At 39.3% G+C, this 27,434-nt stretch overlaps 1 protein-coding gene across 1 annotated transcript in view; it reads right to left on the reverse strand.

The window, feature by feature from the left end:
- The window catches only part of PIWIL1 (piwi like RNA-mediated gene silencing 1), a 28,927-nt gene that overhangs the window by 684 nt on the left and 809 nt on the right, over nucleotides 1-27,434 (reverse strand). The window contains exons 2-18 of the mRNA XM_053457428.1: nucleotides 24,313-24,424; nucleotides 19,435-19,560; nucleotides 18,683-18,894; nucleotides 18,458-18,579; nucleotides 17,097-17,177; nucleotides 16,490-16,687; nucleotides 15,601-15,712; nucleotides 14,504-14,630; nucleotides 13,231-13,348; nucleotides 12,463-12,577; nucleotides 11,551-11,738; nucleotides 10,576-10,648; nucleotides 10,289-10,489; nucleotides 9,054-9,157; nucleotides 7,187-7,257; nucleotides 2,716-2,869; nucleotides 1,749-1,874 (exon numbers count right to left, since the gene is read on the reverse strand). Coding sequence (XP_053313403.1) covers nucleotides 1,749-1,874; nucleotides 2,716-2,869; nucleotides 7,187-7,257; nucleotides 9,054-9,157; nucleotides 10,289-10,489; nucleotides 10,576-10,648; nucleotides 11,551-11,738; nucleotides 12,463-12,577; nucleotides 13,231-13,348; nucleotides 14,504-14,630; nucleotides 15,601-15,712; nucleotides 16,490-16,687; nucleotides 17,097-17,177; nucleotides 18,458-18,579; nucleotides 18,683-18,894; nucleotides 19,435-19,560; nucleotides 24,313-24,424 — 2,240 coding nt within the window. The remainder of the gene's footprint in view (nucleotides 1-1,748; nucleotides 1,875-2,715; nucleotides 2,870-7,186; nucleotides 7,258-9,053; nucleotides 9,158-10,288; nucleotides 10,490-10,575; nucleotides 10,649-11,550; nucleotides 11,739-12,462; nucleotides 12,578-13,230; nucleotides 13,349-14,503; nucleotides 14,631-15,600; nucleotides 15,713-16,489; nucleotides 16,688-17,096; nucleotides 17,178-18,457; nucleotides 18,580-18,682; nucleotides 18,895-19,434; nucleotides 19,561-24,312; nucleotides 24,425-27,434) is intronic.

The following is a 27,434-nucleotide window of genomic DNA, read 5'->3' on the forward strand; positions in this document are numbered from 1 at the left end:
ACTTCAATGGAATACTACATGCCATGTGCTTCCTAATTACACTTCCTAGCAGCTGGGAGAGGCATTAAAATGAAACAGCAATCTCATTTTCTAATTTGTGCAAAATTGACTTAAACATACATAAAAAAAAAATACAAAATACCGACCCTTTAAATATTGTCAGGTGTTACCAAGGCTGATACCTTAGTTGTAGCATAGCACTGAAAGTTGACGGTAAATAGAACAAATCCACAACATGGCTTTTGATTGAAAAACAATTAAGTATAAATACAAGATCCCTGAGATATACAATAATTGTCTTTGTCTTTGTATGATAATAATAAGTAATTGTGCCTTTTCACTAAATGGCTTTATGAATCTATAATAAAAATATCAAGCTATGTGGAGAAATGTTAGCATGTGCAGCATAACAACTACCGTATTTGCTCGATTATAAGACGAGGTTTTTTTCAGAGCAAATGCTCTGAAAAATACCCCTCGTCTTATAATCGGGGTCGTCTTCTAATCAGACCTCAAATAGAGGTCTGATTAGGAGACTAAGATCCAGATCCCCCGCACCGCTGCAGGGGACCTGGATCCTCCTGTCGTCGCCCCCCCCCCCCCCCCACACACACACTTACCGGTGCTCCCGGAGGTGAAGTTGGCAGCGGGGGTTTGTATGCGTCCGTCGCAAATACCTTCCCCGACTGTCAGAGATCAGCGTTCCAGAGTTCCTGATCTCTGACAGCCGGGGAAGGTATTTGCGACGGACGCATACAAACCCCTGCTGCCAACTCCACCTCCTTCCGGCTGCCGCGGAATGAGACGTCAACCCGCTGCCCCGGCAATACAGCAGGAAATTGGAAGCACCGGTAAGTAAGTAAGTGTGTGTGTGTGTGTGTGTGTGTGTGTGTGTGTGTGTGTGTAGGGCATTTCTGGAATGCCTTACACCCCTATATGCCACTCTGGCACTTAGGGGGTTAAAAGGCATATTATGGGGCAGAGTGGCATATAGGGAGGTATAAGGCATTTCAGGAGGCAGAGTGGCGTTAAGGGGGCATTTAATTGTGCACTCTGCCTCCTGAAATGCCTTATACCTCCCTATATGCCACTCTGCCCCATAATATGCCTTTTAACCCCCTAAGTGCCAGAGTGGCATATAGGGGTATAAGGCATTTCTGGAGGCAGAGTGCTCTATATAATGCCTTTTAACTCCCTTAATGCCACTCTGCCTCCTGGAATGCCTTATACCTCCCTATATGCCACTCTGCCCCATAATATGCATTTTAACCCCCTAAATGCCAGAATGGGATATAGGGGTATAAGGCATTTCTGGAGGCAGAGTGGCACATAGGGGGTCAAAAGGCATACCATGGGGCACAGTGGCATATAGAGGGTTAAAAGGCATATCATGGGCCACAGTGCCATATTGGTGTGGCAAGCCTGGGGGCAGATGTGCGTAACTGGGGGACAGGTTGGAAAATACAAGAAATGAAAACAAAAAAATATATATTTTTCTCAATCATAGCTTTTATTAAAAAAAATAGTTTACATGAATTAACATTTACTGGTAAAACTTTTTTCCTTTAGGGTCGTCTTATATTCAGGCTTTTTCTTTTTTTCCTAAGTTAATATTCAGATTTTGGGGGGTCGTCTTATAATCAGGGTCGTCTTATAATCGAGCAAATACGGTATTAGGAACAAGACAATTGATGGTACTTTGAAGCAACTGGTCAGAGACTTTGCATGGTTAGAAAGTCGCTACATACCATTCAGGTCTGGTAACTTCAACATCAATAACTGTGCCGGGTGGGGGGTTATTGAGTCTGCCATCGATATGTGCAAAAAATCTGGCACTTACACGTTTCTTTACCACAATAACTGTGAGTTTAGGGCTAAAAAAAAAAAGAACAGTTACAAAAACATCAAATTGTACGTGGGGAAAAAACAGCAGCTCAGAAGTGATTCACATTTACAAACACACATACATTTTAAAGAAGTATACTTTCCTAAATATTAAACATATTTAACCAAAGACAGGAAATGTATCATTCACACATTTTAGGAGTCATATTTGCCTAGGGTTTATATTAACATACCCCATGCACAGTGTTCGGGAATATGATGGCCCTACATAAATATTTAAATAATATATATATATATATTTAAATAATATATATATATCTACAATTTAATACATGATCAGCTATTATCCCAAGTAGACTTTACTGACACCTAGCGAATACAAACATGCAACGCAACTTAAACCATAACCAACTGAGCGATCTCACACACTCCTGGTAACCCATCTTTCTCCTATTTTACTATGTAACTGCTGGAAAACACATTCAGCCCTGTGGGCCAATGTGAATGCATATAGAACTTGCATGGGTATGTGTGACTATTAACAGCTAAGCGCCTAGTCTGGATGCTATTATTAATCACGTGTCATTGGATATCAGATTAAGCGATTAAGCAGAAACTAAAAATTGATGAAACACAAATTTAATCATTGTCAGCCAACCAAAAGCTGTCTGAAAATGATTGAGTTGCAGCTTTGGTTAGTTTGGCTACCCTTTGAGTTTATTAATTCATTCTGCTCTGCCCTGGTAGCATAGCTTTAATTTTGAACTAAAATATTCCCTAGGAAAGAGATATTTCACAATCACATAAATGGACATCTGACTAAAGCCATGTCGAGCATGTATGTCATAAAAGTAAACAATATGCTCATACCTGTAGTCTTTTCCAGCAGATTGTATGCAATCCAGAAACTGTGTGACCTCATAATTTACCAGTGTTTGCAGCTGACCATCTCCAACGCCATCCCGATAGATAATGATACGCGATGGCAGATTTTTGTTGAAGGAATACCAGGCCTTTAGAGCAGCTGAAATATTAAAGTGTATATTTACATATGTAAGTATTATTCTTTTCAACTCCAGTTTAGCTATTAATATTTTTTAAAACACTAAAATCAGACAAAAGTAAAGAAAACATTTGGAAGGGTAACTAGAAACCATTGTTTTATATATATATATATGCCAAAAACGAATAGTTAAATTACCAAAACGTATGACAGTAAAGACAGTGGAAGGGAATATTTGCTTTACCTTATTTACTATGTATCAATCTTGGTACGTTGGGCATATTTTTTTTTTCTAATGATGAAATTAGTGCTAGACGGTAGGGTTTACCTTTATCTCTGCAGGCAGTACAAAAAATACCACCCTCACAGGAAGTTCAGTTTACACTTAGCCATGCTATACCAATAAAATAACCATGTGAAAAAGAAAGGGAGGTTTTCGTGCACTGACTACGAGCCTACAAAACGGAATTTAACAATAAGTTTAAAATGCCTTTTTCTTTCACTGCTTTGGTCAGTGGAGGATAAGTGTGGCCTACCAAGGCAGGCCCACAGAACAGCTGCCCAGAATGTTCCCATGGCCCACATGAGAGGAGGACCCCCTGAAGGGCAAGGCACCAAGGTTGGTTTACTGCAATATCCACCATGTCTGCAAACCTTCTCTGTCATGGCAAATTTAAGCCATTGCCTGCACTCTTTCTCTGGCCACATCTTGTGGAGAACTTGTGATAGGGGTGGGAAGTACAATAACCAAATGAACAGGCAAAATAATCTATTTACAGCACTACTAGATCAAGGGGCCAGTATTATTATTGAGGTAGCCTGCAGTCCTGACCAGAAGCCACAACATTTATCTCTACCTCGTGACAAGCAGACGAAAAAAACTTTGGGTAAGGAGACCATACGCTTGAATTGATTTGTTGACAGCTGGTAAGCTTCACCTCCCAATTGTTCACTACAGAATAAAGATGGCAGAGACATGTCAACATTATCTTCTCCCCATGTGAGAATCCTGTATGCTTCCTGAAGGGCTCCAGTGGTGTCATCTTGGTGACTTAACACACAACATGGCTGCGGCATTGTCATACTGAACCTTCACACATACACCCCATAGCTGATCTGTCCACTGAGTAAAAAAAATTGCCTGGAGATGCCCCTAGCCCAGCAGGCTGGTGTCTAATGACACCACTGTTCACTAAGCTAGGTGAAGCACGGTACCTCTATTAACCAGGGTAAGAGTTTTAAGAACCCGTCCTGTTCTATCACTCCATGAATTACAGTTGAGGTATTCAATGGGATTACTTGTAGAGCAGACACCATGTGCCGCAAAGCCACAGAAAATGCTCCGATGAGGCTGACGAGTGGGCAGTATCTGTACTCCCAGATAGGCCAGGTATTATACTTTGACACAGTTGACCTTCCACTAGCCAAAAATCATGCTCAAAAACTCCACCAAACATGGTGTCAAAGCACTCTCTGTCCGATTGATCAACGAGCCAAGCTGGGTGTACTTAAGGCACTGTTCCCTTGATAAAGCCCTGAGAAAGAGATTGTAAGGTGAACAAGAACTAGGTGGTTTCTATCACTGGGTGATAGAAATATTGTACCTATGCCAGACAAGATAAACTTCAGGGATACCAAGACTTCTTGTGGCACTTCTTAATGCCCTAGGACAGTGATGGGCAACCTTTTTGGCGTGGTGTGTCAAAAATCGGCAAAAAATCGAGCATAACTCGCGTGGTGTGTCACTTCGACAAAAAAAACATAATTTTGCGCAATTTATAGTTTAAACTACAAAAATGTATAATTGCAATATATAATTGTATTTAATAAACCAAAAACAAATTATTTAACATACCTGCTTAGTAACTACTTACCTTTCAGGAGTCCTGCGGTGGGGGTGCAAGGCCTCTGCCTCCCAGCTCTACCACTGTATGGAACAGTATAGAGTGATGGGAGTTATGATGTACTTTAGAGCATAATTATATAATGAAAAATACATTGGAAATGGTACAGCATAACACCCATCACTCTCACACACTTACCAATCCACACACCTACCAATCCACACATATACCAATCCACACACACACCAATCCACACGTATACCAATCCACACGTATACCAATCCACACGCAAACCAATCCACACACATACACCAATCCACACACATACACCAATCCACACACACATACCAATCCACACACACATACCAATCCACACATATACCAATCCACACATATACCAATCCACACACACATACCAATCCACACATATACCAATCCACACACATACCAATCCACACACATACACCAATCCACACACATATACCAATCCGCATTTACCAATCCACACACATACCAATCCACACACATATACTAATCCACACACATACCAATCCACACACATACCAATCAACACACACATACCAATCCACACATATACTAATCCACACATACACCAATCCACACACATACACCAATCCACACACATACCAATCCACACACATACACCAATCCACACACATACCAATCCACACACATACCAATCCACACACACATACCAATCCACACACACATACCAATCCACACACACATACCAATCCACACACATACACCAATCCACACACATACCAATCCACACACATACACCAATCCACACACATACACCAATCCACACACATACCAATCCACACACATACACAAATCCACACACATACACCAATCCACACACATACCAATCCACACACACACATACCAATCCACACACACATACCAATCCACACACATACCAATCCACACACATACACCAATCCACACACATACCAATCCACACACATACCAATCCACACACATACCAATCCACACACATACACCAATCCACACACATACCAATCCACACATATACCAATCCACACACATACACCAATCCACACACATACACCAATCCACACACATACCAATCCACACACATACCAATCCACACACATACACCAATCCACACACATACCAATCCACACATATACCAATCCACACACATACACCAATCCACATATATACTAATCCACACACATACACCAATCCACACACATACACCAATCCACACACATACACCAATCCACACACACATACCAATCCACACACACATACCAATCCACACACATACACCATACCACACACATACACCAATCCACACACATACACCAATCCACACACATACCAATCCACACACATATACCAATCCACACACATATACCAATCCACACACACATACCAATCCACACACACACACCAATCCACTCTCACTGTATGCTTTCCTACCTTTCCTCTTTTCTCCTTACAGCTCCTTTTCCTGCTCTTCGCTCCTCTTCTTCTTCAGTTCTTCGGTCTTCTTCCGAGGGCACAGGGTTCAGAGGACACGGACAGCGGTGGGCGCGGCTTCAGTGTTGTGCGCCGGGATCTGACAACAAACCCCGGCGCACAACAGCTGTTGCCGCGCGGATCGCAAGGGAGCGGTATCGGAGGTCTTTAACAGACCTCCGGCTCCCTTGAGTGATTTTAAGCCGGGTTCAAGGAAGATCCTTGAACCGGCTTAAAATCACTCAAGGGAGCCGGTGGTCTGTTAAAGACCTCCGATACCGCTCCCTTGCGAGCCTGCTCCTCCACCGCCCCGCCCCCCGCTAGGTACGCTACTGCACGTCCCGCCTCCCCCTCCAGCACAGATTCTTTCATCCTTGGCGGCCGTGCAGGAGCCGAGGATGAATCGCAGGAAATCCTGCGCGTGTCACCCCAAATGGCTACGCGTGTCATAGGTTCGCCATCACTGCCCTAGGAGGAGTTGTGAAGAAGATGTGCCCACTCTTTACTTAGCACAGGAGTTAAAAGCCGAAGAAACAAAAGGATGATCAGATTTCTTCCTCAGCTAATTGTTGATCTAAATCAGGTAAAGATCAGTTTAGCCTATTTTACAATCTGACCAAAACAAAAAACTACTAGTGAGGCTGACCAGTGCCATCACTGGGCAAAGTGCTTAATAGGACTGGTATCAAGCCTCAGAGTGTATTCAATCCTATTGTACAGCAGATGAGAAGTGGCACACATAAAAATGGGAAAAATGCAGTATATACTATCTATCGAAAGACTAAAGTCCATTCCCACTGAAATGAGGTGTTAAGGCCCAACAGACAGTTACCATGTGCCCCTAAGGTAAACCTGGGCCCTATGCAACTGTCATGCATAATAAAGCTATGCTTTTTTACCGTACATATGCTATAACCAGAATACTTGACAGAGTTTTTACAATACTTGTATGTTTAAGGAAATTGTCCAAGGTATATCTCACCTTGCATACAAACTTTCAGAGCATCAACAATCTCTTGCTTCTGATCTTGCAGAACACATCGAGAAAACCAACTGAAACATAAAAAAGAAAAAAAATATCTCCTGGGAGGCTGGATAATTATTTTTAAGTTTTGCAATGGGTAAATTTAGGGGAGATCAGACATTTAGGTAAGATCAGAAACAGTTTAAGATAGGGAAAACATTTTTTCCAGGACAAGTTAAGCTATAGACGTTTAAGTACAAGCAAAATGTGAGTTACATCACATAATAAAATAGTAAAAAATAATATCAGGCCATTCATTTTCTATATATTGCAAAGCATATAATAAAAGTAAAAAAATAACAAAATTCCACCACGTTAGTAAATTAATCCAACAAATGTGCTTGTACGTACATGCAGATTGCAGTGTAAAGTGTGTATGAATCAAGGTTAAACGCCTTAACTCTAAAGATACCAGCAAGAAGTTGAAAATTCACAAAAATACAGAAAATAAGTTTATTTGTCCATGGGGAAGTGCAAAGTAAACTGGAATTATACTTTTGTTCCCAGAATACTGGCCACCTTATAATAAATCAGCTGACAGTCGAGACTTCATTTTCCCATTTAACAGCACAGGTTACCATGGTAGCCATAATATAATTCTAATTTTGCTTTATTGAGATGCTGCTGGTCAACAGCATTCTCTCCACTCAGGATGGTCACTTGCTTTTAAAAGAACCCACCAATGAACAATGCCTATTAAAGTACAATGTAAGTACTTGAATAGGCATTATTTTATCCACAGGACATTCGATTCGATTTTTTTGCACCTCTTTTGCCTACTTTAAGCAGCCATCCAGTAGGAGGACAGCTCCCACTGAAATCAATGATGACACTTTCTGCCCATGCATGCAAGGGGTCCTTTTGCTGAAGCTGGCTGTGACTAAACCTCTATTATTTCTGAAGACTTATAGGTAAGTAGGCAAAGCAACATGTCAACAAAAATACAAGAAACAAGCATGGTGTATGGGGTTGTATATCCAGAGCCATTATAATCTGTCTAGTAAACTTGACTATGATAACAGAGCAAGAATACACACAAATAGCTAATACTTAGCTACTTGAAAATAATCGATACTCTACATTAATACATTAAAAGAGAAAACACAATTTTTTTTTGACTGTCCGGGCACATCATGCAAAGACATTCAGTTAACGACAGTTGACGTGCCAGGACCGTCATGACTTTTAACGGGTAAAAAGTAAAAGATTTTTCAAGTAGAAGTCAGAAAAAGTCCCTTTTCCACAATTCTTCATACTTTTTTACAGTAAATTATATGATACAATCATAATAATGACATCTAAATGAAGCCCTTCTTGCCCTTCTAATAATTTGCTATTAGCCCCTTAAGGACTATACCCTTCGTGATAAACATTCAAAGGCTGGTGGTTTCAAATATATATGGTTTGATGGGGGTAAATTGAACTGTCAGAGATGTCCCAAATAGGACAAGGGGCAGTATGACCAGATGTGATCAAAAATGGTTTTGAAATAGCAATACACTACTTGTACTTATTGCCCTATAACTTGCATAAAACATTGGGTATTTCTAAACTCATGACAAATAATAGAACCTATTTTGCTGGCTTTTAAATTAGCATGTGTAGATGAGAAAAATCAAAATGGTATTTGAACAGTATTTAAAGAAAGCCCTTCCTTGTCATAAAAAAACAATATAATTTGTGTAGGTACACTAAATGAGAAGAAATTTACAGCTAAACAGCTAATCACCAAGGGTACCAACAAAAAAACACAGTCCTGCCCTTAAGGGGTTAATAACACACCATTTAATTTGGAAAATCATAAAATAAGTATTTCACACGTTACCGAGTCATGCCTTGGTTTAAACTTGCAACAAATCCACCAACAGATCTTCGCCCAGATGACGTGTCATGATAGCAGTCAATGCCCACAATCATCAGCTCTTTCAGCTGAAAACATACAAATCACATTTAATATTTTTTGTTATAGCCTTTTTATATTGAGTTAAATTAGCTAATCCATAATTAACAGTGAGGGTTGTCGTTATTTAGACAAAGTGGGTCTGTGTAGACTGATGCTATGAAGGGATCACTTTTTTGTGGAGATAGACTGAGGTAACCATGGAAAATGTCTTTGTTGTCCGAATGAAATCCGTGCGGTGCTTACATCACACCAAATTATTGAGAGACCGCTTAGCTCTTCCGCTGCATGTGTTGTTCTGACAAAGTGTCACTACCGTGTTGAGCACCCAGAGCATGGGATGCATTTAAAAGTACTTTTTATAAGTATTTAAAGTACTCAGGCTGTGTTCTGACAAGTCTTGCAGCCAATTTATGGCAGGAAAGAACTCCCACCAGAATAATGGTAGTGCTTTTCACACAAGAGCACAGGGGTCTTCTTAGACCCCCGTTCAAAGCATTTACTGACTGGTGGTAAGAATGTTAAACGTCAGGAGATATGTTCGCCACAACACATCTTCTGCACTGAAAATAACAGAGTTGCAGAAAGGGGCAAATGCGTATAGGGATTCTGTAGAATATCCCTAGGAAACTGCAAGGATGGCACCATGTAAAGTTAGAAGGTCCTTTTAGATACCTATATTTATTAAAATGCACATTATCGCTTGGGTGGCCTTTTAAAATGATTCATTGTTACCCAAACCTGGAATTTTACAACTCGGATTACTAAACACATTTATTTACTTGTTTGTAATGTTTTTACAGTAAAATCAATACAGCTTCTTAAAGAACTTTGCCAAGCAATATGGTTGCAGGAATACATTCTATTTGCATGTCCTAATCTCAAAAGTTCCATGCCCTCGCCAATAACTTCCATATCAGTGTATCTGCACGCTGTTTTGCTAGGGTTACCATGTATCCTGTCGCGTTTAGTCAGTCCAATTAACCCCTAACTCCCCGATCTGTTTTATTTTAAGTATTTTAGGAAGCAGTCTCTTAACTTCCATCCGCCCTAAATAACACTTGTAAGTGAAACACTGACAGGTGCTAATCCTTAGAAACAATGCATTTGTGATACAAAAAATAAAATATATATATATATAAATATATATAAAGACTTACGGGTATTTCCACACTCCAAAGTTCACCTCCCATTTTACAGTTTATCTGCAATGCAATTTTGGTAGCAACTGAAACTACAGTCTGAGGTTTGTTCAAAGTCTTGGCTAGTACACACTGGCTGGGAATGGGGCAATCAACACACAGGAATTTCTTTATAGCATCATATCTATCTTTGCGATTGCTGGACAAAATGCATACTATCTGCAAGAAAATAAATTGAATCATAAAATGGAAAAAAAAAACACACACAGACACACAAAATACTTGAGAAACCCTTCCATACTTACCAGCTGTGTATCAGGTGTAATTTTTTGTTGCAAACATTTTACATAAGCATCAGTACTGTCATCAACTTCAACCCTTAAAAAATAAAAAGGATCACTTTGTAAACTTTAACCAATCCTCATTAGTTATCCTGCTAACTTGCTAGAATTGTTACATTGCATTGATGGATAGTGCTGAAAACATGATGTCTTCTAGGATAATAGAGCATAACATGAGTTGTGTACTGCTAAATGTCTCGCTTTACAAACCCATTCACAAATAATCCCTTCACAACAAAGGAGATACATCACACTGATTGCTAGGGAAGCCCATCTCAATACATCTCATAATCTATCAGGGTATGTGCAGGAGGTATGCTGCAGCCCATATAACAGAGCTGTCATGGGGCTGTAAACAATAATCAGAGGGGTCCCCATAGGATTGCCCTGACTACTGTACAGGGAAACCCTCTAATTGCTGTGCAAGGAACCTTACTGGTAATGTTAGAACTGTGTAAAACAAAAAGCAAATGTAAAAGAAAAAAAGAATAGAAGTTAAAAAATGTAATGTAATATACAGTATATCCCTATAACACATTTTATAAATCCTATATAGGGTGGTTTACAAATCAAGTAAATATATTTGTTACCCATTGCCGTCAGTGGGAGAATGCAGGGTTTTTTTTTCATAAAAAATATCTTACATTTATGAATATGGCTTCAAAAGAAAAAAATCCTACGTCCAAGAAACTCAATACAAACACTAAAATAGTACAGAATAAACAAAAATTAATTCTCTACCCCAAGTCCATGTCTAATTGACAGATAGTTGTGTAATAAAATATATACCTAGAACAAATAATCTGAATTTATCCTGCCCCAAAAGCAAGATATCCGTGCCAGTGTAACCCTAACTAGGGCTGTCAGAGAAGACCAAGTGTGCATTTCAAATTAGGAAAATGAGTTGCCACAGGGCTATGATGGAAAATAATTTCTTACATCACTGCTTTATTCATTTTGATTCCCATTTGTTGTGACACTTTGAAAAGGTTGTGCATAAGAGTGTTTGCAGCATCATAGTTTCTCCGCGTGTATAGCAACAGCCAGTTATCTAGGTGTTTTACACTGATTAGAGAGGGGCCTCTCAATTCTCTGGACCAGTCTGCAAATTGAGGATTGTATTCAACCTAAAAAAAAAAAATACACATCACAGTTCTAATAAAAAAAAACATTAATTGATTTTGTATGTTAAAGAGCCACTATTTATATCACATACACAGGAACCATTAAGGAAAACATGCTTAAATTAAGAAGTTTTCTCAATCGTTATCTTAAGAGTTAGTGGGAGAAAGCAAGCTGCAGGAAGCATTTTTTTCCACTCAAACAGTACACTTCATCGTCTGACAGTGTGTGATGACACTGCCGTGACCTGTAATGTTGGCGAGAGAAAGTAGGAAGCAAGAGAAGAGATCGATGAAGTTTAAGTGAAAATCCCTTTTTATGCAGGTTTGCTCAATCTGTTTCTTGAGCGTAAAAACAAAGTTTAATGACATTTTATTCTGCGATATTCTTTTCAACGGAAAAAAACAGTACAGCAACCTGTTAAGGTCAAGGCTAAATATTTGGTTTTAGCAAATGTGTAAGGATATGAAAGAAAACAAAACTGTGACTGCTCAATAAACTAAGCTGCTTGGGTAATTCTAAAGAAAGCAGTAAGGTTTACATTTACTTTTAATAATGTGAACAAAAAAACAAAACATACCGAACAGCTACAAAATAATAAAAGTAGAAAATTTTGCGCTGTTCATATTTTTCATTGAATGTTTAACAAAGGTCTGTAGTCATGTGATGCAAGGAGAATACAGCTATTCTTGTTATATCATTGTTTAAATTAAAAATCAAATTGCTTACAGTTCCTCTTCCTTGCAAGATCTTCTCCGGAGGTGCCACTCTACCATTTAAGGGCAGAAGTTTGGTGTCAAAGTTAAGGCCCCAATCCTGTAGCTCTTTCTGAACGTTATCATCCCTGGAATCAGGAAGTGCATAATATAATCATCTATTAGAAGATGCAACAAAAATAAAACACTAAAGAGCATTGACATAGTACGTAGACAAGAAATGACACACATACTTTTTTTCTCTCACTGTAATTATATCAAAGCTTTTAAAGGTGAATTCCTACTATATTTGATAGAATTATATTGTTGTCCAATGGTTGGTTGTAAGCAATGTTTATGTAGTATGTCTAACACAAAAAATAACCAATTTTTTTTTTTTTTATTTCAGTCAGCCCACAAAACTGATTACATCACATTTTATGCAGCGTGCTGCAGATGACACCACACATCCTTACACAAGCCACGTATTGTCACATTTGCAACAATAAATACTCTTGGCTTTACTAGGGTCCCCATGATATAAACAAAAGCTAGGACCACCCTTAAGTGTCCGAAGTCTGCCTAGGCGATGCTGTAACACCAGATGTATTGCCAGTAAATCACACTGGGAAAACAAAAACTAGGGGACACCCTTGCAAAACTTTATGTAAGTTTTCCATCTCGTTTGCTAACATACCTCTTCTTAGCACACATTTCCAGCTAGCCTGAAGAGAATATACATATAACACATGCAGAAAGGTGGGAGTTCTTATTTACATAACCAGTTCAATAAAATACTTACTTGTGTATATAATTCAGAAATCTTGCCATTTGTTTTTCTCTTTGATCTGGTGCCAACCTAGTATGAACTGCTAGATCCTTCATTACTTTAAAGTCACTCCTCATTTTATCAGTTAATCCTAGAAAAAACACATTTACAGACTTATGTACATGTTGTAAACATTCAATAACAAAAACTGAAACATCATACACATTTAACATAAAACACACACACAAAACATATAATAATCCCTTCTTTAATAAGAGTGTTTTGTGCCCAAAAACCACTTTTCAGGATTTTTACACTGTTTCCTTAAACATGACTCATTTTCCTTTTCCAAACTTGGTATTTAATTTTGTAAATGTTTCATTTGGGACTGTTTAATAGCCCACCAGCTCAAAATACACTCACAAAGTATATATTTTTGGACTGAAGACAACTCAGGGTTTTTACAAGGGGCATTTGGACACTTATCATGCAACCATGTGGTCACTAATTTCTGTTGCCCCCCCCCATCAACCTCTCTGTTTCTTTGGATTGTTTGCACGGATTACATGCACCGACAGAGAAACACACCAAAATGTATTCGCCGGAATCTCGAGATTACAGAAATAGCCCACAAGCATAGGTTTTTGCATGTCTTTAAATCAACAGAGCGCACTGCATGACACGCTAATTTAACAGAGGAACAGCACACAGGGGAAGGTAAAGGGCTAAATCATAATACAGTATACAGTTTAGATGGCAAAAGATACATTTTCACAAGTATGCTAGCCTTTTGCTTTTCTTGTGAAGCCACTTTTATAGACCACGACTTCCCTCACCCTTATCATCAGTTCACTGACCAAAAGCGCATGCACAAGAAAAGGCTGGCATCAGCCCATTTGTAAATTAAAAAAAAAAAAAAAAAGTGGATGCAGGGTATTTTTTCCCACAGCAGCACTCACTATGCATGAATGTGAAGAACGCAAGGCATCTATCAATTCAGCACTGGAAGGGTTAAAGCCTGTTCCTGAGGACCGCCTCCCCTGCACCGGGAACCACCGTTGAAGGCGATCCAGCTTACCACTGCATAACTTATTATGTTTTTTATTATTAGTTATTAAATAATTTTTCACTTTACTAAGGCTGCTGGTTATATCTCAATTTACACTTGCACCTAACATATGTTCTGTACCCAAACTCTCAACATCACCTATTCGTAGCATAATTTAAGATTTAATTTAAAACATGCTGCCGTTTCAGAAGTATTCAATAATTCCAAAATGTGGAGCACAGCCTTCCTTTTAAATACCTGTCAGGTTACAAAATTCTGGAATCAAGAATATAGGTCCTGCAGGAACACCACTTGGACCTTTGGTCTTTTTGGGATTGTGAACAATAGCTGGCTGGGTCAGGTCTTTTATTTCTTTATTATATTGCTGCATAAATAAGGGAAAAAATGTCAACACATTAATAAAGTACACAAACAGGTTACATCTTGAATAACCTTTCCAAACTAAAAAGCAACTACAAACTAAACAGAAAACTGTGGTATCCTATGCTGACTGATGCCTATATGGACAATATTTAATGCTTTTTACACACAACTAAGGAGGAAGAAAGAGGAAGAAACTACCACCAAAATAACTAGAGTTTTAGGCTGCCCAAATTGTGTTCACCAACTTTTTGGAGTGGGACTTAACCAGTAAAAGAAACTACAATCTGCAAAAAACACACACATAGATCATGGTGGACCCAGATGTAGGCTACCCCACAAAAAGGTTTAGCACCAAAATGCAAAGAATGGATGAACACAGAAGTTTAAATAAATAACATTTACTGAACAGATATGTAACAGCATATCACAACTCCTATCACTATATACTGAGCCAGACATTGACAGTGGTACAGTGTAACTCCTATCACTATACACAGGGCTAGTCATTGATGGTAGTGCAGTATAAGCCTCATTACTATATACTAAGCCAGACATTAACTTGTTTAATGTTATCCTCACAAACCACAATACAAGTATGTGTAAGGCGGTACCAGCCACTATGTATCTGCCCAGTCCAAGGCCTCAATGATACATATCCCAACAGGTGTTCTCTGAACATAAAACACTGGCAAGTTTCTCCATCTGAGTAGACCCTGTTATTGATTTATCTCTGCATAATGCAAAGGCAACTCTTGTAAGAGATGCTCATCGCGGCTGGCCCCTCTATGAATAATGTTAGTGGTGAGCTGGAATGCTCAAATTCTCTCCTGGTCACCTGCAAGCTTCAGCTTTCATGGAAAAAAACCCTGTCATAATGACAGAAAATATGAACTACCAATAAAAATGCAAGTAAGGATAACAGAACTCTACAATGTTGTGAGAAAAGCGGATTAACGCAATCAATGCCATACTTTTCTGTAATATTCAACGAAGCTTATCTCAGTGCCATCTGCTTTTTTAAACGTTGACTCCGGTGTAAAATCCCAGTTGATATCATCAATACGATATGTTTTGTTGTTGTATCTGAAATTTAGGAAGTAGTAAGAAAACAATTTTTTTTATTTACTAAAACCCAACGATATTCTTTAAATATGAGCTTAGGGTGTTAATAGCTCTCATGATTTCCTGAAATTGAATATTTGAAAGCAGATGGTACAGGTTTTAAGATGAAGTGAATCTGATAAACTATTTACTAAAATTGTAGAGATAATAACGAAGTTTCTCCTGTACTGAGTGATATCATATATATATACTCAATTCAATGATCACTGTAAAATCAAGGCTTTTGCTGACATTTTGGATTTAACATTAACAAAAATCATAGTCACGACATAACAATCCAACCTTCAGGGCCAAAATACAATCACCATATGCTCATAAGGTGCATGCTTAGATCGAATGTCAAAACCTTTCATAAATGTTGGTGAATGTTGCTGCCACCAATAAGATCCTTAAAGAAAGTGGCATGCATGCTTTTCTTTGATTATGTGTTTTATACATCAACAGGACACTTGACCTTTTAGTGAATAGATAGATCCTCTGTCACAGTGGATACAAACCCTCCCTGCTAACAGGAAGGCCGGGTGATACCCAAAAATCTTTCCCATGTGGTCAGACAGGCTGCTAAGCTGGAGAAAGTGTTCAGCATATTGAGAAGGGCTAAGCCCACCCTGTGAGCAGGGCAAGGGTATACCCACAGAGGGAAAAAGGTTATAACTTCCACTTGTCCTACACTGCTTAGGGGAAGAGTAACGTCTTATCCTAGCTTTATACATTCAAAATTTGTTTTTTTAATCTTACCTTGTGAGAACAATTTGACCGATCAATTCCTTACTGCATGCATTGTGAAAGTTATGGGCTCCAACGTTTTCATGCAAGGTGTACATCAAGTCCAGAACAGTTTCACTTCTTAGGACTTTATGACTCACATCAATACAAAGCATTATGCTATTTTCATACTGCAGAATGGAAGTGGTGAAACCTGGCCATATAATTAGGCTGAAAGCAAAACAAAAAATGCAGCAGTTTTTTTCATTATCTTTTTTTGGATGAGTAAAAGATTGTTAAATAAAAGTGAGAAAAAGTTGGGTTTTTTTTCATTATGTTTTAATTTTTTTTATAGGAAATTAGAAAAAAACAATATATAACTTGTGTGTGTACACTAAATGGATGAGGAGAAAGTTACAGCTAAACACGAGCACCGCAAAAGTGGTAAAACTGCCTTGGTCCCAAAGGGTACAAAAAGTACCTAGGTGAATTATATTTAACCTTTTTGCAGCACACAGATAAACTAAAATATATATTCATCAGCCTATTAACGTATGTTATAACATAGTACTTATAGGTAGAATGTCACAGAAACCGTATGCAGTCTAACACAAAACAAGAGATATTTCTGTTCACATACTTTTGAGTTCTGATTTCAATAGGATCATTAGGGTTGTAATAATTGCGTCCAATCTGCTTCATATTCATCATCTTCAGGAGCCTGTAAAAAAAAAATCCAAAATAATTTTTTGTTCTCTGCTTACTATACATATCAAATTGAAACCTTTTTTCTTACCAGGCTAAAATTTTAAGATTAAACTTTGGTTAACAAAAAAGGTATTTTACTGGTAAATAATTTTCTTACAGGCTATAGACACACGCACTCCCCGTCTTCGTGTAAACTAGCATTTTAGTCCACAGACCTTTTTGCATCATGTAAGTTAAGTCCTTAAGAACATGCAATAGCCCTGGAGTACACCGTCTACCCTATATAATGAAAAGAATGGACAACGCAGCACTCCAAACAGCTTCCCAGCACTCCAAACAGCTTCCAATCCTTAGGTTACTTTATTCAGAGAAAGCAAAACAAAAAGAGCACTGTTTGGCTGAAACATTTTTTTTTGTTTTGCTTTCTCTGAATAAAGTAACCTAAGGATTGCAAGCTGTTTGGTGTTCGTATACTTCAAGAGGGTTTACGCTGTCCCTTTTTTTCTTGCTAGCACCCAGCTTCCTGGGAGTTGAGTGCTGAACCATTTTTTCTTTTTTTAACAGTCTGGTAATGACAGCCAGCATTTGTCTCTGTTCTCCGCCTCTCCCCTTCTCACTGTGATTATGAGTTGGAGACAGAGAATAGTAAGAAAAAGTGATTCATTGGGTCCCAAAAACATTTTTTTAAATATATATTTTAATTTTATATGTTTGTACCTGACTCTAAGGGGTTACCTTTGAACAATATCGATAAGCCCGAGCACAAACCTTGCTGAATTTGTCCACTAAAGGTTACAGAATTACTATCTATGTCTATACAACCATGCAGTATACAAGATCGAATTAGACTCGTGGACCTTTTGTTGCATCTGGTTAACCCAGCTACTTTTTAAGCTCATGCAATGCCATGGATCGTTAAATGATCATTTTTCGCAACGTGCCTGGGCGTTATCATGAAGGGGTTAATCTGCTACAATACTGATGGCAGCTGGAATTGAGGAAAATAATATAAAACAGTAATTATGTGACCAGAATTCATACATATTATGGGTTTTAACTTCTTTTGGCATAAGCTGTATCATGCGACAGATTTTAGATTTTACTTTGCTTACCTAGAATGAAGACAATCTTTGTAAGGTAAGACATTAACGGCCAAAGAGGCAGTTTTATTTCATATGCACCATTCTAGCAGCTGAAATAATCTTGTATATGTATCAAACCAGGGCTTATGCTGCAGACATTTAAATTGGTATTTGCATTTTAATCTATTTATATGCACACATAAAACCCTACCTTCTGAAAATGATGTTGTAGAATTGAAAGCAAGTAGGTGATGTAGGGGGTAATTCACTTGTTAAGGTTATTGTAATTTTCACAGTCTCTCCGTTTCGTGTTTGGCTGAACACTTCGTTCACCTAGATTTAAAGCATAAAGCTAATGTTATGTTGCTAAACCTCCAGAATTGTTCAAATACTTTCCAGTGTGGTTATTTGCACTTCCATTAAGTGTTTTGCTTACCTTCTCAAGCCTTTTGGGCAAAAACAATGTTGTTCCATCAAAAGCACGTGCTTTACCAATCAAATCCTCGTGCTGAAAAAGCAGCGCCGATCTCAGAAGTCGGGATTCCATTTGAGGATTGTAGTTAACATGATACTGGAATAGCACCCACTGTGTTCGGGATACCAGTTTGATATGGTTGGTGCTTAGAGGAATTGTTCTGCCAGAACTTCCTTAAATGGCACAAAACAATAAAGAAGACAGTACCAATAAAGAGGTTAAGACTTCTGTTCATTTTGTAAACTCATTCATTCAACATTTTCCTATAATTCACACACTAAGACCCAGCTATCCTATTAACATGAACTATACCCCAATCTTTGTTACTAGTGTTTGCTAAAATAGGCTGTTATGTCTGATACAGCGCCCTCTACAAATATTGGCACCCTTGGTAAATATGAGCAAAGAAGTGAAAAATTATTGAAAATATAACCATTTTCTTTTTTGAATAAACCTGGGTTGTGTTTGCAATTGTTGGATATCCATGAGAGCAGAGTATTTTTGTGTATTGTTTGATGAAAAGGTTAAACAATAAGAATTTTTCACAGCATTTTTTGCTCATATTTACCAAGGGTGCCAATATTTGTGGAGGGTTCTGTATTTGGGTCCAAATATTGTCTAAATAACAAACTTCTAAAAATGGTTGTATAAATCATGCAAATAACTACTGTAGTATTTGAAAGACCAAATGTATATTTAAGGCTAATATTTACCTGTCTTAGACTCCTTCACATGCTCTATTGACTCTCGTGTATTAACACCCATATCATGGAAATCACGTCTTCGACCACCACGCTCACCAATGCATATATCTTGAAATCCGGCTGAAATCTGTAGTTCTGAAGATTGAAAAAAGATTTGTGCATATTTATTTATTTTTTTTTATAGTAAAACTAAAAATGCAGGGCTCTCACCGGCAGCTTGCGTAAATGTGTTTTGGATCCTTCTTTCACTTTTTTTTGTGCAAACAGAAAAAAGATGTACATACACTTTTAAGACCACAGATGGATGGTTTCCATGTGAACCAGAGGCTTGAGATCCCAAAAGCTTAAGTAAATGTATATATATATTCTCATTTTTGCTGGCCCGATAGGAGGTGTTATCTTTGATTAGACAGTTTTTTCTTGGGGTAAAACAATATATATATGACTAATTTATTTTGTTATGTACAATTTAGGTGACCTATGTGAAAGGAATGAATGCCTTTAGTGAGACAGTGCTAAACTGAAGCAAGTCCAAGCTACGCTATATGGACAAAAGTATTGGGACACCTGAACATTACATCAGCAGCGACTTTTATGACATTGCATTGTAAATACATAGACATTTATATGTAGTCGGAAGGCTTTCCACAAGACTTCGGAGTGTTTCTGTGGCATTTTTTTTTTGCCCATTCATCCAGTAGAGCATTTGTGATATTGGAGAAGGCCTGGCTCGCAATCTTCATTCCAGTTGATCCCAAAGGTGTCCGATGGGGTTGAGGTCAGGGCTCTGCGCGAGCCAGTCAAGTTCTTCCACATCAAACTCATCCAATCATGTTTTATTGAACTTTTTAAATTACGATAAAGTAGGCTTGATTCTAAATACGTCTGTTCTCAATTTTAGAGTGCTTTGTGTGGACCAGGCTCTGCAGAAATAAGAAGTGTAAGCAATAGCACTTAAAGACTTTTCTCCTTGGTTATGATTTGCTACTGGCTCAAAATAAACCACCACAACCATGTGAGAAAAATTAGATCTGTCCGCAGATGCACAAAACATCTTGTAAAGTGTTAATGATTCCTGGCCCAGAACCGGAAAACGGGAGTTGTTGGGGGAGATGTTAAAACTGACATATGTAATTACTGTAGATGATCAACGGAAACCAAGAAGGTATTTTGGTACCACCATCTGTGAATTGGCACTGTGGTCGGTGATCAGTATAAACTATGATCACGTGGGCCGAGCACTGAAGCAAATAATGGCAAAAAGTTATTTATCAGTGACATTATACTTAATTTCTAAAGAAGATTATTTTCTAGAATAATAAGCAACACGATGAGGATGTGGTTTGTCCCTTTGTCACTGCCATAATACTGCTCCAAGGACAAGATAGATCAGGGAGCACCAGGATAGGCGACATAGTAAAGTTTTCTTAAAGAAGAATGAAGGATTCTTAAGTGCAATTATTCCTGGAAAATCACCTATCGTTTTTGGTTAGTTGCATGAGAGATTGGATGATGCAAGAAAAAAGTTAACATTACATAGAAGTTAACAAAGCCAATAAACCATTGGATATCTTTCTTGGAATTAGCCACTCTTTTACTGATGTCCATCTGTACAGAGCCAGAAGAGAATGAATCAAAATAAAATTCTGACTGACTAGACCTTAAATATGCACTTCTCCATTTTTTCATAGAGTCCAAGACCTAACAAGTCATATGATTTCAATGGGATGCAGAAAAATGAAGATGTTATCTAGGTAAACCACTATACAAGAGCCCAGGTGGACTTTAAATATATCATTTAGGAAATGTTGAAACGTAGCAAGAACATTGCAAAAGTCAAAATGCACGACAGTATATTTAAAATGGCCATATCTGGTTTAACGTGCTGTCTTCCACTCATAGTCCTGGAAGATGCATATAAGCTCGTAAATTCCCTGCCCCCCAAGGTAATCAATTTCAAAAGGTATAGTCACTGCAGAAAACATCCCAAAATTCCTCATATTGGGGAGGCTGGGCAGTCAGTGTGTGTCAGAGGTTTCAGGAAACTTGAAAGATACAAAGGTTATAGAACAAGGAATGCGGGATCATGCATAAATCAGAAGAAAACATAACAGATCCAGCAGATAACCAGTAAATAATAGTTATGTTTCTGTGATTAGGTGATAGCCTGCATTAAAGGAAGCAATGGGGAGCAAACAAGGCCAAAACTGATGAGCTTATGATGAGCAGATACAATAGGGACCAGGAGGGGTATTGATTCTTCAACCACAGAACCAGAGATTCAACAGATTGAATATGAAGTAAGAACAGCCAATTTAACTTACATTAAGCAACCACTTGCCCTAGAGACGATTGCTTACAGCACTGTAGAGGTGTTTGCAAGAGGGGGGAAATAAATATTACAGCTCTTTCTTGACATTGTATAAGATCCTATAGTGTACTAGGAATTCAGAATTAAGCTACTAAGACTGGAGCAGACAATGAGCCCATAGCTAAGGCTCCCGTGTCATGGTTTCAGTCACTTGATATTCCTCTAGTGTTGTGAGCTCTCTCTTTTTCACTGTGTGCTGTTCTTTGAAGCGCCACCTTGCTCTGAGCGATATAAGCCTGCAGGAGTCCTTTGCCCTGCTACCAAATGCATTCTGTTGTTCCTGATTATGACCTGGCTTCGTCGACCTACCTTTCTGGCTCTGGCCCTGACTTCGCTGATCTCCGTACTCCTGCTCATCTGACTACCCGCTTTGGTTCCTGCCCCAGCTAGCATTCAAGGCAGTAATAACCACAGGCAAATCCACATTCCAGACAGGTCCGAGGTCAGCACTAGGAGACAACTAAGCACCCAACTGAAGGTGTCAAGGCAATAGCAGCTACTGAGCACACTCCAGACAAAACTGGTTGCAGAACCATTAAGACTTTACTGAAACATGTACTTCTTCCCAGACGCCGTGGGAATATGCCAGAACGCCATGGGATTGCAGATATGTCCCCACTGACCACCTGAAGTTGCTGCAAGCTGTGTTTGCCAAGCCAGTATTGGAGCTTCTCCAGAGCTGCACAATGCGGTCACCCCAGCAGTCCAGTTTTCCATTCCACTTGCATGCACAAGGGTGGTCTAATGAGACTTCCCGGGACATTGTGCAAGCCAGCACTGGAGCTGGCTGTAAGAATGGCATGCATGTGTGTTGGTAAGCAGGAATGTCTGGTCACATCTACAGGAAGGGTAGGAACTGAGAGGCAAATGCATATTGGGGAATTCTACAGAAGCCCTCTATAAAATTGCAAGGAAGAACAAACATTTGAAGGGCCCACTCAGCTCTCACATGTAGAAAAGTGCTTACGATGGCTGTAGTGATCTTCTGTAGCATGTAGTAAAATTAAATCCACTGTTTTAAATTACCAGTTTACTTGATCACAACACTAGGATTAAAATTCCACATAATATTTAAACATGCAGTTCTACTTGGGAAAAAAAACATAAATGGCACACTATTAATAATGTTAAGCAAATATAATCTTTTTATTATTTCTGAGAAACGTTTGGGCATTCAGTAATTCTTAGTATGATGCACTGTAGCTACTGACAAAAATTGTTAAGATCATTATATAAAGGTACTTAATATAATAAAAAGTACTTATAAAAAGTACTTTCAAAGAAAAATAAATCCCATCATAAAGGGTACATTTAACCCCTTAAGAACACTTCATGATAATGGCGTTTTAACATTTATTTGCAGTGTTTGTGATTAGCTGTAATTGTCTTCTCTCCTACACAAATTATATACAGCTCGATTATAAGACTATTAATTCACATGTAAACTATTCATTCATATTTAATAAAAACTATGATTGAGCAAAAATGCATTTTGTATTTATTTCCTTTTGCCAACCTGCCCCGCAGTTATGCACATCTGCCCCACAGCTTGCTACTCTGCCCCCACATATGCCCTTTTGCCCCCCGATATGCCTTATATCCCATTTGCCACTATGCCTCTCTGATATGTCTATTACGCCCTATATGCCACTCTGCCCTCCAGATATGCCTTATACACCCATATACGCCCACCCCCGACTTACCGATGTATTCCTAGACGTGTCCCCTGTACGCCTGACTCCTTGGTTTCAAGTGGGGGCAGCAGGTGGACATCTGTGTGATGTGCGCAGACAACCTCTGCTGCTACTCGGGACTTCCGCCGGGGCTTCTATGACCGAGCACCGGAAGGTCACGTCACGCCAGTGCTCCATCATAGAAGCTCCAGCGGAAGTGTCGGATATTCGTACAGATGTTCACCGGCTGCCACAGGGGAGGATCCAGGTCCAGCGCAGTCAGAGGTCTTGTAGTCAGACCTCTATTTGAGGTCTGATTTTAACCCTTTATCTCACTTTGAGGTAGTCTTTTTTTCCCCACAAATTGTACTTACAGCAGAGGTAAATGACAACCCCCCCCCAATATGTGCCCAGCAACATCTCCCGTGTACAGTGATATCACCCATGTCGGGTTGTTTGGGAGCTTAAAGGTCACATTTGGGAGATGCCCAGTCCTTTTCCTTTTGACATCTGGTCAGTCTGCGCCCAAGTTCTTTTTGGGACATCTTTGAACCATGCTAATTCACTGCTATTTTAACTCTTTCAATGCTGGGATTTTTGGGAAGATACAATGCCAATTATAGTACGTGCTTTTTTTTTATATATATTTTTGGAGGATTTATTTTTTTACATTTTGTTGGAACTGGATGGTTCCCCTTTGATCGATTTCTATATTTGCTTAATGCCAGACATGACAACGGCAGTTAACTGACCATTTTTTCCACGTTATTAGTCGGTTAAATCAAATCCTCTCTGTATTAAGATTCAAACAGTTAATATAATCTCGTGTTAAAGAACATGTACCTTTTGCATGCGGTTTTGGATCTGAAGGAGCTCCATGAGCTCCCCTCTGCCTTCCACGTCCTACAAGCTCTGCATCTGGTTCAACTGGTTTCCCAGGTACAGGTCCTGGCAGCTTTGTCTGTATAGACCAGATAAACCAACCTTCACTCACTCTATGGCATTTTAATTATTGGATAACACAAATCATGTTTTGTGAACATAAGCAATAAAGAAAAAGGTAAATGCACAAAAAAAGTTGTACACTAAATTAAGTGTCTCTCTGTTATTGATGCCCTTTCCAGTTTTAAGAGTATAACAAGAACAATATAGTTTATAGATACACAAACTTATCAAAACATAAGTGCATACTGAATAAAGCATGTCTTTTTCATTTTCAATGTATTAACCAAAGGAGGTGAGAGTGATATAAACTTAAATGAGAATCCCCTTCAAAATATGCAGCTGTGACATAGCAACTACTGAACAGTTATAATGGGTGTGTCACTATGCCCAAGAACTAGTTTACAGTTCTATACAGTAAATCAGGGTACGTCAAATTAAGGGCTGCAACTCGACAACTAAGCTCTGGGCTTCTATTGTGGTTTGCCATTAGGACTGGGCTAATTATCTGACCAAAGGCCCTGCTTCATAGATGTTAAACATAGCAAACAAGATTCCAGCAAACTAACAGTGCCATTTACATATGGAGGAAATGTGTGGGCAGATTATATTTGAACCGAGCTGAACACTAGAATAATAAATTTGCTTGAGGAGCCCCCAAATTTTGGATCTTACTGGAAGAAAACAAAAGGAAAATGTCTGAATATAAGATGACCCTACTGGAAACAAAAAAATAAAATAAATCAAAACCACTGTTTTTGCTTGTGTTGCTCTCACACTCCCACTGTCAATGTCTCCCTACCATCTCTGCTGACCGCTTCCGTGTCCCCGTCTCCTTTTACCCAGCTCTAATTTTTCTCTTGCTGCTTGTTCTTCTGTCTTCTCCTGGTATCAGCTGTTATCCCGGTACTTCTGCAAAAGAGGGAGCCTCCACGCTTACCACCTCGCCTGATCGCGGGAATAGAGACTTTTCTGGAGAAAGAAAAACGTTTCTCCAACTGCAAACTCGTCTGCAATATTCTGGCCTCCTGGAGTACTTCTGCAGAAGTACCTGGATAACGGAGCTGATACCAGGGAAAAGCAGACGAAGTAAGGGGACAGAAGAAAGAGAAGAGGCAAGTAATGATGTGGAGCTGCTGAAAAGAAGACAGGGAAAAGAAGCGGTAGTCGGAGAAGGTGGGTAGATTTTGAGTGTAAACGTGAATGAGCGAGAAAGCATGAGTGACAAGCTCCTAGGCATAGTGGGCTGTGTGCAGGTGCCTCAAATTTGGAGTCTGAACAAAAGACAATTTCGATTATAAGACAAGGTCGCCATGGAGACCTGGCACCCGGGGTTTGTCGAGCCTTGGCATAGAATATTATCACGTGTGTTTTACTGTAGGTGTTACAGTGTGTAGATGTATGTTAGTGTATGGCAAGGCTTCACAAACCCTGGGCACCAGGAAAATAAAAACATGATGGGGGAAGACAAAAAAGCTTGTTCGTGTCTTTTTTCTCTGGCTCCTAGATCCAAACCAAGTTTGGTGATCCCTGCAGTAGACATACTAACTCTGGCACTACACATTTATACACATACACACGGATACTACAGTATACACACAAATGTCAGACTATACATACCATACATATACACACTGACTCTGACACTACACTAGGGCTGAAACAACTAATCGATAAAATCGATAACGAAAATCGTTGTCAACGATTTTCATTATCGATTAATCTAATCGATTTTTATCGATTATAAAAAGAGGTTTTTTTCAGAGCAAATGCTCTCCTTATATAATCCGACCTCAAACATAGATTGGATTTTAACACTAGAATCCTGATCCCCCGCAACGCTGCAGGTTACCTGGAATCCCCTCACTTTCGGCCGGTCTCTCAATTCCGTCTTTCTCCCCCTCCCATACACCCCTCTGACTCCCCCCCCATACATCACTCTGCCTCTCTACCCGGCTCCGTTGCTGACAGGCACTTTCACTGCAGCTTCATAGAAGCCTCAGCGTAAGTGAAGATGAGTAACGGAGGCTGTCTGTGCGATGCAGACCCCCACCGGCTGACAGAGAGGATGATCCTCTGTCAGCCGGTGGGGGTCTGCACGATGCGCACAGACAGCCTCCGTTACTGCCCTTCACTTACGCTGAGGCTTCTATGAAGCTGCAACAATATTTACTAATAACTTTGTATTAAAACCTAGTTTGAGAAACACCGTGTTTGGGTTCTTGTAGCTTTTATTATTATGCCAGTAAAATAAGAAGGTGAATAGAGCGAGGCCATTGCAATAAAGAGATGAAAGTGTAAATTGTACATTTTTTTATTACATTATTTTAAATTGAAAAAAATGTGCATTTTTTTATCCGATTAATCGAAAAAATAATCGGCCAACTAATCGATTATTAAAATAATCGTTAGTTGCAGCCCTATTATCAACAAATTTCATTATCGATTAGTTGAATCAATTTTAAATGCTCTGAAAATACCACCCGTCTTATAATCCAACCTCAAACAGAGGTCTGATAATAATAACAAGATCCAGATCCCCCGCAGCGCTGCAGGGGACCTGGATCATCCTCTCTGGCAGGCGTTCTGGTGCTCCATTATAGAAGCACCGGTGGAAGTGGAGGGCAGAAGCGGTGGTTGTCTCTGCGCATCGCACAAACACCCACCATCTGCTAGGAAGGAGAATCCAGGTCCCCTTCAGCGCTGCGGAGGATACTCCTATCTGGCAGTTGGTGGGCGTCTGCACGATGCCCTTCACTTTCTCTGGGGCTTCTATGATGGAGCACCAGCGTCACATGACTTTCCGGTGCTCAGTCATATAAGCTCTAGTGAAAGTGCCGGCCAGCAGTGGAGGTTCACCGGGTGCCCCCACTAGACACCAGGGTGTATGGGAGGGGTGCATAGTGGCTTATAGAGAGGTATAAGGAATATCTAGGGGCAGTATGGCATATCAGGGGGCAGAGTGGCATATAGGAAGGTATAAGGCATATCTGGGGGCATAGTGGCATATCGGTATAATGCAT

The sequence above is a fragment of the Spea bombifrons genome, chromosome 1 (genome assembly GCF_027358695.1).
Source record: "Spea bombifrons isolate aSpeBom1 chromosome 1, aSpeBom1.2.pri, whole genome shotgun sequence".
Taxonomy (NCBI): domain Eukaryota; kingdom Metazoa; phylum Chordata; class Amphibia; order Anura; family Pelobatidae; genus Spea; species Spea bombifrons.